Below are 12,096 nucleotides of genomic sequence, written 5' to 3' on the forward strand. Positions count from 1 at the left end.
GCCGGCTTTATAAGGCCTGCTGCCGAGTTGTAAGAGGTGTCTGATTGTTGCATAAAATCCTCGCGCTCACGACGAAAATCAGGTGACGCTTGCCGCCTCTCAATAAACGACTGATGTTCCTCCAGCGTAACACACACACACACACACACAGAGATATGAGCGTCTTCTTTTCTCCTCTGTCCTGTCATTTGAGATAATGTGAGCTACCGTATATACGCTGAGTGATAACAGCAGTCGTTGCCTTTTTGCTCAGACCTCTGATCAATTTAGATTTTTTTTTTTTTTTTTTGGAATTGGCTATCATACTGTACGGTTAATCCTGCAATGCTTTTCAAAAGAGCAGGAAATGTCTCGTTCAAAATGAGCATTTCACCTTCATGACCCACATACACGTGTACATTTTGGTTTAAAGGTATCTACAGTATGATTTTAGCTTTTTTTTTTTTTTCTTCCCAGTTTACCCCAACCTACGTTAAAACACAACATGTTTACTCTCTTTATATGTGACTCTTTGGGTTATTGGTATCTAAATACATGCAAAAAAAAGGTGTTTATTTTCTGTTAACATGAGTGGTCTCTAACCCTTCCGGGGCTGGTTTGAAACATGAACAGGGACATTTTACCTCAAATAACTGAGTGGTGTATAAATGGCATGATTCAAACATGTAGCAACAGCATTAATAAATTTGCATTACTTAAGTAAGATTTGGAGGAAACTCTCCCTCCAAGTTTGAACTACTTCATTACAATTATTCTTGACACCATTTTTTGTGTACAAGTGTGTTGGTAAAGAAAAAAAAAGACATAAAATGAGGATATTTGTCCTAAATAATTACAACTTCATATTTTTCCCTTCTAAAAAATATTTAAAAACTAAACAGGATTTGAAAAAATAAAATAAAATAAAAGATTAGCATAACACATCTGCAAGTATACATCACTATAATGCTGAGAACAAAAATACTTGAAGGTCAAAAACAATTCTGCTTTCAACAACCAGACTGAATGATAATTATTATACATTAAAATATGATAATACCCGGCTTTCAGCCTCAGGGTAGCCTAAATTCCTTCCACTTCACTGTCTCAGTTTGACTTTGAGGTATTTAACATTCACCTCACATACTTGCTGTAAATTTGCCTTTTCCTGGAGTTGAATATGAAATGCAGTTAAAAATTAAGACAAATGAATAATAGACACTACATTTAAAAAATCCTTTTTCCTGAAACATACATAAAAAGAGACAATCCAGAATAATATAATTTAGAGAAAATTATCTGACAAAAATTCAATTAAAATGTGAAACATTTGTTACATCCTTGAAATCTAAAAAAAACAAACAAACCAAAAAAAAGAAAAGAAACAACAACAGAAACTTGTGTTACGTACTTATTAAGTGGGTCAACATCATTACGTAGCAGGATACTTCATGCACTTGCTGTGCATCAGTTTATGTTTCCAGTTGAAAAAAAACACACACGCACACACGCACGCACACGCACACACACAATACTCTTGTTCAAATCCGTTCCTCTTCAAAATCGGAGCAGAAATGGCAGGAACACCAAGAAGAGGAGACAGGTGGGTGAGTGCACTCCCATCGCGCCGCCGCTGCCGTCCTGAACTGCTCGCGGTCCTGACAAGGAAGAAAATAAAGGAGGAGAAAGTAAAACACAGGGATAAGTTCCCCCCCAACTCTCCTTTTTTCTCCTTTGTGGTAGCTCTACAGGAGTAAATTAACTTCCCATCTGCTGATAACAATTCACTTGCTTAATACCCTTCCAGCATGACACCAAATGTGTGACTTTGTGATTAGTGACTTGTACAGTGTAAAGCCTGGCTGGTTGTTTTTCATGGAAACACAGGCTGACTATACTTCACTCTGTATGTTGTGTACATAATTAGTGATTACAGTTAAAACAGTGATAACACTTCTTTGTTTAGAATTATTGGGGATTAGGAGGTTTTTGGATTACATAGATGTATTAGTCACATTGCATTGGATTATATGACAATATATCTAAGCAGCTTTCCTCACTTTCCTTCCTGCTCTGCTGCTGTGATGAGTTCATTGTTTCCACTTTCATAGCAAGTAGAACTATGACCTATGGAAGCTGTCATTGAATGTGTGTGAAGCAATCCTGTTAACTAGAAATAACATTTGCTACATCACACATGTTTTTAATCAGGAAACATTTTGAATTAACAAACACATAACCAACGATTTTTTAATGCTGGCAGATGTTTCAGGGCTAAATCTAAGCATTCCAGACCTGGACTGTACTCTTTGGCCCATCATCCATTTCCAACTCTCTACATTTAGCATCATCAATCAAGCCCCCCCCCAAAATGGGAATTTGGTAAAACAAATGAGTAGCAGTAGGTGTTGGGATGTTGCGCTGCCAGGAAGTGGAAGAGGCCAACTTGGTGTGCCAGAGGGGAGTCTGGCCTTTTTTTTGGGATCCAGTTATTTTGAATTATTTATGAACTTGAAGTTTAGTTTTATTGGTTTCCTTCATTTAAATCTGCTGATATCATGAAGTATTTGTTGTGATATAGAGTTAATCGTTTATTCCTGTCTGTGCAGGCTCACCTTTGTCTTTATAAACCTCCTATTGTGTCACATGTCAGGTCAGTTGAATTTAGGTTGGTGTTTGTTCAGTCGATATCAGTTTTGAGTTAAAGGTCCCTAGTTTTGAAACAGCTTTTCTTTAATTTGCCTATTTTTGTATTTTGGAAAAATGAATAAACTCACTTAATTTTGCTTTCCACAGCTTGTGTTTTCAAGCCTTTCTGCTTGTTTCCTGACAGATGAGGACATTCAATAACCTTGCACAGTAACAATGTAGTGATAGAACATTTTGAGTTGGTTATTTTTTAATGAAACCAATGTCAATGCTAGACTACATAAAGGCTTCATAGAGTACATCATGGCTTTATCCTGAGTCCTACTGTGTTTTCAATCTGTGTGCTCAATATTAACCTGCTGTTCTTTATTTCTTAACAACAGAATCATGCCTCTGCTTTTTTTAACTATCTCAATGTGATACAGTAACTATATAATTGACAAAGATCATATTGTGAATTCTCATTTTTTCCATGCAGACGTGGCTGAATATGAACGTGTAAAAATGAATGACTGTTATTTAACTAACCAGAGGACCAAATAAACAGCACATACATTCACAATGATACACACAGTAAGCATCCATTAGTGAGGCAAGAAGGACACTGTATTTAGTGCTTGTATAGAAGATAGCACCTGTTTTTGAGTGTGCTGCATCAAATGCTGCCCTTCAATTTAAAATGATTAAAAGTGAACACTGCTCAGCATCTATTGCTTAAAGAAGGTCATCCTATCTTCAACTAGGACATTCTTAGTATTGAGAAGTGCTCTGAAAGCCCCCACAAGATGCTTTGTGATGATTTCCAGGGTTGCTTCAGTTATTAATAATGTAACCACAGTGTAAAAAAAAAGTAGACGTATAGTTTTAGCATTTAAATGTAAGAAGAACGTTCTTAATGAGGTGCTAGAAATGATCTTATATGGATAAATGAATCCTCCTAGTTTCATTTATAATATAAAACTAGTTCACTAGAGTCTTGGTACATTAAAATGCTTCATTTCCTTATATTAAAGCCAGTTCTAATTCATGTCATTGTCTCACTAAATCACATCCAAATGTCAGCATTATCTCTTCCTGTGTTATGCACCTGTGCTATTCTTCAACTACTAAGTGTTTGTACAGCTTTCAGGAGCTTTTTAAGAAATCCCCAGGATACCACTACTAAAATAAAATAGTCTTATGATGCAACTGAAACACATAATATTGTCATTGTGCTCTTTTAAAGGATGAGGCAAGTTCCCATCTAAATGAATCGCATTGTGTGGAGGGATTGAGGACAAATTTGAACTTTTTACTTTGAAGCTGGTAACACAATGACTACTCATTTCCCTTGGATTTCTATGAGTTCACCGCAGTTTCCTTTGGGGCATGTCTCCAATTACCCTGCCACAGTGGATTATCCCTAATCCTGCATATGGCTAATTAGAATAATGACGTTCACTCATAGTCAAAATCAAATCCATTAACGCGATTCTGTTGTGTTAATGGAGTGGGTCTGCTTACAAGATGCTGCAACCATCAGTCACAAGGACACAGTATAAGTCAAGATAGGTGAAGTGTTTCTTATTTTGTATAAGAGCCAGATCTAGAAAACATTAACAGAGCTCATCTAATATCACAAATCTACAATCTATCATCATCTACTTGCAGAGTCAGAGCAGATACAAGAAACATTCCAGCCTGCAGTGAGCTTCTGTTTGCTGAAGGATTCACAGTTGAAAAAAATACTAGAGATACAATCACACAAGCACAAATGATGAAAGTGGAAGATGATGAATACTTACATTGGAAAGAGAGCATGCACACATCAAAATGAGGCCACACAGAAAGGCAGTTAAGGAGAAAGATGACATGTGGTTAGCAAAACAAGGACGCATTGACCATTTTCACAAAGATTCACATGATATTTGTACTGTATGACCCTCGGTTTCCAGATGCCACAAACATGCCAATTGATAAAGACTTCAAAGTGCCAATAGGTCAAATACAGCAGGAAACACTGTGTGTATGGCTTCCGGTGACATAACAGTTTGTGAAAATGGCCATGTCTGTCATGTGCCAGCATGCAGTTCAAACTCTCCCATCCACAACAGTTTAAGTGCATGCCTGTGCCGGGTACTAACCTTGCAATAGCGTTGAGCTAGTGGGCTCGATTACCACTATACCAGAGGAACAGATGGAACAGAGCAAACACATCGGAAACGGAACAGCAACATGGACAACACTTGTGAAAAGGCATGAAACGCTGCTGAATGGACTTTTTGCAACTGTGGCTGCACAGTTACACAGCTGAGAGTTCACATTAATAATTATGATAATAATAATAATAATAGTGCCAAAAGCCATTCATAAAAAAGTAGAAGTGGTGTCCAGTTCAAATCTAAAACAGCAAACATTTGAATTCTGAACGCCACTCAGTGCTGCTAAAGTGATAATCCGCAAGATTGTTGATTTTAGTAACACCTCTGCTGATGAGTCTTTGATATTTTTATGAAGCCCTTAAGAGGCACAGCAGCCACAGTGAACATCGCAGATTTCCTTGCATACAATCACTGCAACAGGAACAAGTGGAAAGCACTGAATACATGTTCTGAGCTTCATGAACACTTAACATCTCTGTTTAAATTAGCAGCATTAGAGTCATTAGCTCCAATAAAAATTAAAAACATTTCAAAGGGCTGGTTCACTAAACTATTTTTATACCATTCATGTGTGCAGCGAGCCAGCAGGAAGTCAGACTCTAATGCTCATTCTCTAAAGGCTAAAAAGCATGGAAGACCTAAGAGAGAGTGGCTTTCATGTGAATTAATGAGGCACCATCTTGGATCAAAATAACCATTTATCTTTAAAAAAAAAAAGTCAGTATGCAAAATATGCTTATTCAGTTTCTTTGTTGCTACAGTAGATGAGAAGGTGGATGTCACTCACGTCTACTGTAAATATGAAGCTACAGCAACTGGTTAGCTTTGCTTACAGTTTATCCAAAAATGTGTAATTACCACTTTAAGATCTTTAAAATTGCATCCCCTCCCTCTCCCTCATTAAAGTTCCCCCAAAATCTATGAATGTATGAATATGCAAATGTTTCTCACTTTAAAAGTTAAACAGCTGGACACATGATGTCTCCTACTTCACAGTAAAGTCCATTCTTGGTGTTTATGCACTGAAAGTTTTTACATCACATGTATGTTGAATACTGGACCAGGATTGGCTTCTAAACTAGCTGTGATGTCATATATCATAAAACATGTCAAATATATGAATAGAATCTCATGAAGTAGACTATGTACATTTACTCTAACATTATATAATATTTACTGTGTGGATGGCTACACATACTGTTAGTGCATCATTTCTCTAACAAAAAAAGGATTTGGAGTCAGAAATAAAGCCTTTCAATGTAAAAGCTCTCAGTAAATGAATAGAGCTTCAGTTACATCAAACATTTGCGGATTATGACTGTTATTTAAACATACATATAACTAGCAGATATATTACAGCATCTTATTTTGACTAGTTTCTGTACTCACCATACAGGAGGAAGCTTGTGTTTGAGCTCCCCAGTTTGTTGATGGCGACGCAGGTGTAGTTGCCATAATCTCCGTCAGACACGTTAAAAAATGTCAGTTTGGATAGAAAGCCACTATTCTCGATCTCCATACCATCGAAACCATTGAAGATCCTATAAGAGAGAAAATACACTCTTACATACTGTTCATTTTAAAACATCACATATACATTTCTTTTAGCTGGATGTTCTCTAATGTGACCCACAGTATACAAAAATGGGTATATAACACTTACATTTTTATACATACGCAAATGTACATAATTAAAATTCAAATATGTTGTATTCTTCATATTCTATAAACTTTTTCTGATAGATCATAAAATAGTAATTGTGAATGTCTCTTACCATAAATAAATACAATACATTCTCTGACAACTTTATTAATCAAACATGTATTAATGACTGATGGGGAATTTATGAATGTGAATTGATGCAGCGACTAATTATGAGTCAGAATATGAACAGTATGTAAAGGTTAAGTTTAATAATTAATTTGATGGATTTAGATTAATTTTCAGTATGTAAAGATGAACAAATCCTACCGCTTGTATGATTGGCAGCTGATCGATAACTATCAAAAACTGATGGCAGTAGACACACACACACACACACACACACACACACACACACACACACACACACTTCTTCCATTTGCTTAGTTAAAATGCAAATGTAAAACCCATTACCTTCTGTCATCTTTGTACCACTCAAAGTCCGCCTCAGGCACTGCATCAGCCTCACACTCCAGCTCTCCTCTTTGGCCCAGAGTCACACCAACATCTCTGCCCTCTGACACAGTTGGAGCATCTACAAACACATAAGAGCACAGTGATCAGGACTAGAGGGCAGCACAAGTCAATACTATCAGGAAAGGGGGTCATAGTGTTCTCCCCTCTGTATCTGTAATATTGTGATATACACAGTGAAGTGAAGTGAATGGGAATGATGAGTTCAAATATTATTAGTGCAATATTTATCAGACTGGTGAGAGTGCATGGTGTCAGGAGACAGGGAAAGGAAATTAACTGCTCAGGTTTTAATTTGACATTACATTCTCCTTCGCCTGCAGGAAAGAAGCTGCACCTTATTAAATAGATTTTAGTCGTTTGAACAAAGCATTTAAATGGAAATCAACTGTTCAGTCTGGGTCATGATTCCCAAATTCTAACATTCTGGTCAGAGCTTGGAAAATGACCTTCATACCATCATTTTTACTAGTACTATATCAACACTAATAATTGATGTTATCACATCACACATTAGTATGAAGTTGTTCAGTTTACTATGAAATAAATCAGAATAGAAAAGTAGCTAACTAATATTCAGCATTAAAAATGTGTTTAAATGAAAAACTGAATATCAGAATTGTTTCAGATTAGTGTTGTGTGCAACTAACTAATGAATTGAATAACATGTTTTATCTCTCCTACATAGCATTAGATATAAAGTCAACTTTTTTAAAGTAACTGTCTTCAATGTAATTGTGAACTCCTCATTGACAGGCAGGCTGCACAAATACAAAAGCAGCTCATGCTCAGTTAATACTATATTAAAAATAGTGAAATAGTAAAACCTTTTTTTCTCAATTACTTTTTGAAGCTACAATAGTTCAAATCTAAAACTTAACCCTTTATAGGACACTCATTGAAATACTTGGAAATTCAAAATGTCAACCCTAAACAGTTGTTTGGGGATATTACATGACTTTTTTGCTTTTGTTACTATTTTTATGAACATTTTTATGTTGCAGGTCAAGGTCCCCCGCTGGTCTAGGGTAAAACATTTACCAAAAAGTCTACATATATAAAATCCACATGGTTCTATAACCTCACAGAGAGGCATGGAGAGGCTGTTTTGGATGTTTATGGAAGAAAGCAAATACAGTTATTGGCCCGATAAAGGGTTAAATCAGCAGATTAGTGATAATATATTTCTTTTTTCTATGGTACACATTTGAATGTCCACTGGTGAATGTACTATACTATGAATATTTTATCAATTAGTAGGTCAACTAAATATTCATTTAAATATTGATGAATCACTATATATATATTTAATTGATCAAATCAGTTGATCAAAAGGAATCAAAGTTTCCTTTTATATAAAACAGAAAATGCAAAAACTCATGTTTGAGAAACTGGATACAGCAAATATTTGACAATATTAATTGATAAATGATTATAATGTTTTTGTTTTGTAAGCTGATTAATTGGCTTAGCATTCAAGCAGCATGTATAAGTGAATTCCATGTTGAATTTCTTGGGTCAAAGTGTTGGACTCACAGTTGACGGTGATGTCTATGGTCTGGACATCTGTGTCGATATCGTTGACAGCTGTGCATTCGTAAGTCCCTGCTCTCTGTCTGGAGATAGATGGGATTTCCAGGTACTCATCATCTGATGCCAGGTCCCCTGTGAACACACACACACACACACACACACACACACACACACACACACACAAAGGACAGATGAGTGGAAATGGTCATTCAGAGTAAATGCAGTGAGTCAACAGCTGTGGCTTCATTCCCACACTATGTGTCCCTGCAGGAAGGGGAAGTAATATTCACACTAGTGCATGATTGCAGGAGCTGATAACAATATTTGCACATTTGCTTAAATTATGATTTATCAAGTTATTTTATATGTGCTTTTGCACTGCAGTGAAAGTAATTGAATTTAGATATGAATAAAAACAAACAAAGACAGCTCAGTTGTTAATTAAAAAAATGTTAAAATTCATATCTGAAGTCAAACAGTGAAGTTCAGCAGCAGCAGAAGTGGCGACAGATATCAATACAATTTGAATAAACATGCAAACAGGAAGCTGCACATAGCTCCACATCCAAAAGCAGCTTGGGTTGTTTGATATGAACACTGTTACATCACAGCCGGGTGGGGCTTCTGGGCTCTGACTTGCTGAGCAGGCCCGATCGGTTAAACTGCCCAAGAAAGAAGAAGGAGTAATAGTAAACAGCTTCTTACCTGGCATCTAATTTATTAAATCCTTATCATTTTAATTGATTGACATTTGTCAGTTGATACATGTGCACTTGTTGTAACTTCATCTTGTATGAACGGCAAATTTCATGTGTGTCAAAACTTCCAGCAGTAAATATTGCAACATACGCCCCATTCTGTGTCTTCCTCTGACACTTCTCTGTTGTTTCTCTGAGTACTTACAAAGGCCTCTTCTTGAGCTTACTGACATTTACAGGATGTTACAACACTTGTGACTATAGTGCTTTGTTCAGCTCATTATCACTTGTCTGTCAAAACTTTCATATCCTTTGTTTTAAAAAAAAATGTTTTTCTGTGTGTGTTTCTCTCAAGCCTGCGAGCACACAAGGACTACATTTGAGATATGAGAATAAGAAAGGGGGGGGGGGGGGGGAATGCCAGTGCTGCTACTTTTTTTTCCCTTGTATCAATTTGACACGCTTGACAGAGACACTTAATACAGCACTCAACATAAAGAACAAAATACATAATTGACTTGAAGCCCGCTCCCAAGTATGTCGCTAGGTGACAGTAATAAATTGCACATGGATTCACTTTGCTGGGTTTAGGTACATCACTGAATTGCACCTGGGATGGTTGTTATGGAGAGAGGAGGCCTGGCTGACACCGTGATCACCTGACGAGGAGCATCAGGAGAACTCATGTACTGTATGTAGGTTCCAGTCTGTTCCTTTTCTGCTTCTCTCTCTCTCTCTCTCTCTCTCTCTCTCTCTCTCTCTGAGGAGGGTTCTTACATAGAGACCGCAGTGTCAGTTATACCAGCGCTGTAAACCTCAGAGGAGAGTTAATCAAGATGAGGCTGCCTTAAAGCGCTCACATCAACATCAGTTTTATGGCAGGTAGCTTCACAATAGCAGTGGAAGCAGTATTGTCTTGACTGATGTATAAAATCAAATTATATACATAAAGTAAAGATATAAGACACTTTACAAATGCTTACACTTAATAATGTGTGTGATGTCCATGTGGATGTTTGTACTGATATATCATATCATTGCTGATATTCAAAGCATCAATATACCTGCAGGGTTTTATAGTTTTTTATTTTAATCTGCTTATTCTGTTTTTTAAGAGATAAACATACACAAGCACTTACAGAATAAATCCCCCTCATCATCACCAGCCCTAAAAAGTAAATAAAAAAAGATGCAGAGGGAACAACAAATAAATGACTAAATAATACAGCAGTTTATGTATCAAATTTCAGTGTTGACAGTGTGGGCAATACCATTGAAAAATAAGAAGGAGAAGGAAAAAACAAAAATGAATAAAATAAATAAATATATCTATACATTTGAGCAGGATATCAAAGGATAAACCTTGCAGTGTGTGTTTAAAGTCCGTGTAAAGAAAGAATAAATATGTGTTCTGAGTTTGACATATCACAGAAAAGTGTGTTGTTAACCATCCTGCCAAATTTGAACGATGATGATGATGAACAGTCTCAAACTTGGGTTTTAAGATGGATTTTAAATCGGCAAATTAGTGCTGTGGTGAAGTCCAGCTTTTTTCATATTAGACAGCTGGCAAAGGTGAAGCCTTTCCTCACACTACAGCACTTTGAAACAGTAATCCATGCCTTCATCACATCCCGGCTGGATTACTGTAATGCACTTTATTTTGGAGTCAGTCAGTCCTCCCTCACACGTCTCCAGTTGGTGTAAAATGCAGCCGCTCGCCTCTTAACTGGAGTACGTAAGAGGGAGCACATAACTCCCATCCTGGTCTCTCTCCACTGGCTACCTGTACACTTTAGAGTCCATTTTAAGATTCTTTCATTTGTTTTTAAATCTTTAAATGGTCTGGCCCCGCTCTACCTCTCTGAGCTCCTTCACCCCCACGCTCCTGCTCGGTGCCTCAGGTATATAAATAAAGTTGAAGTTGAAAAATCGCCAACTATATGAAATTAGGCTTCTAAGCGCTGTGGGAGTGCCCGCCGAGTCCGCTGAAACCCCGCCCCCTACCAAGTGTCACCTGTCAATCAAAGTCACCACCTCTACCAGAAACATTGACGCTACGTCTGAGAGCTTTCTGCTGCTAACTCAGCTGCTAGCTTGGCTACTAGCTCAGCGACCAGCTCACTGGCTAACTTGGCAGCTAGCTAGGCGGCTAACTGTAGACTGTAGTAGTAGTAGTGTGGGCTGAATGTATTTATACCTCTACAGCAGCAGGGGCGGGTTTATGCTAATCACTAAATCCTGAACACAGATATCTTGAAACACAGTTTGTGAAGCCTAGCTCCACAATTCAAATCTAAATGGTTGAAATCCTTTTTACACATTTTTTAGAAATACATTCATGACCTATTTAATGTGTTTTGAAGAAAATGTCTGAATTCACTTCACACAGTCTTTAATTTCTCCAGTCTCATATGATATAAAATACTCCTCGCGATTATTTCTGAGACGATATTGTCCAACAAAAGCAGTTATCATGAAATCATGACAGGACTGTATGCTCCAACTGACTCCTCAACCGAGCCTCAACTTTTCAGAGCGTTATTATGGTCTCAATCTCTACATTCAGGCCCTCTAATAAGTGTACTGGTGTTCATTTGGAAATGATCGCTCCATTAATAAGAATTAAGACTTACAGCAGCTTTGATTGACAGATGTGATTGACAGCTGGTTCACTCTCTGCTCTACCTGGCCCAGACACTCACACCCAGTCATACTGTTGTTGCAATATTTCACTGAGTTTAATGTTACTCCATTATGATATCTGTCCTGTCAGCACAATTTAGCTATAGTAGTTTATATTAGTAATGTGTTTGGTGTTTCCTGTAAGAGGAGTGTGTTTCCAGAGTGTGAGAGGCAGCACTCCTTATTTGGAAGCTCCTGGCTTCAAACTGAAAAAGATGAAACATAGTTTTTTTTT

General features: G+C 37.1%; 1 protein-coding gene across 3 annotated transcripts in view; it reads right to left on the reverse strand.

Annotated features, from left to right (window-relative positions):
* Positions 1-1,536: 1,536 nt before the first annotated feature.
* The window catches only part of ntm (neurotrimin), a 476,954-nt gene continuing 466,394 nt past the window's right edge, over positions 1,537-12,096 (reverse strand). For 2 of the 3 annotated variants that reach the window (XM_053331507.1, XM_053331506.1), the window contains 5 exons: positions 8,482-8,610; positions 6,886-7,006; positions 6,159-6,310; positions 4,752-4,787; positions 1,537-1,637 (listed from right to left, as the gene is read on the reverse strand). In XM_053331507.1, coding sequence (XP_053187482.1) covers positions 1,537-1,637; positions 4,752-4,787; positions 6,159-6,310; positions 6,886-7,006; positions 8,482-8,610 — 539 coding nt within the window. The remainder of the gene's footprint in view (positions 1,638-4,751; positions 4,788-6,158; positions 6,311-6,885; positions 7,007-8,481; positions 8,611-12,096) is intronic. The other variant, XM_053331508.1, reaches the window with a different exon arrangement.

The sequence above is a fragment of the Scomber japonicus genome, chromosome 13 (assembly GCF_027409825.1).
Source record: "Scomber japonicus isolate fScoJap1 chromosome 13, fScoJap1.pri, whole genome shotgun sequence".
In the NCBI taxonomy this organism is placed as follows: Eukaryota; Metazoa; Chordata; class Actinopteri; order Scombriformes; family Scombridae; genus Scomber; species Scomber japonicus.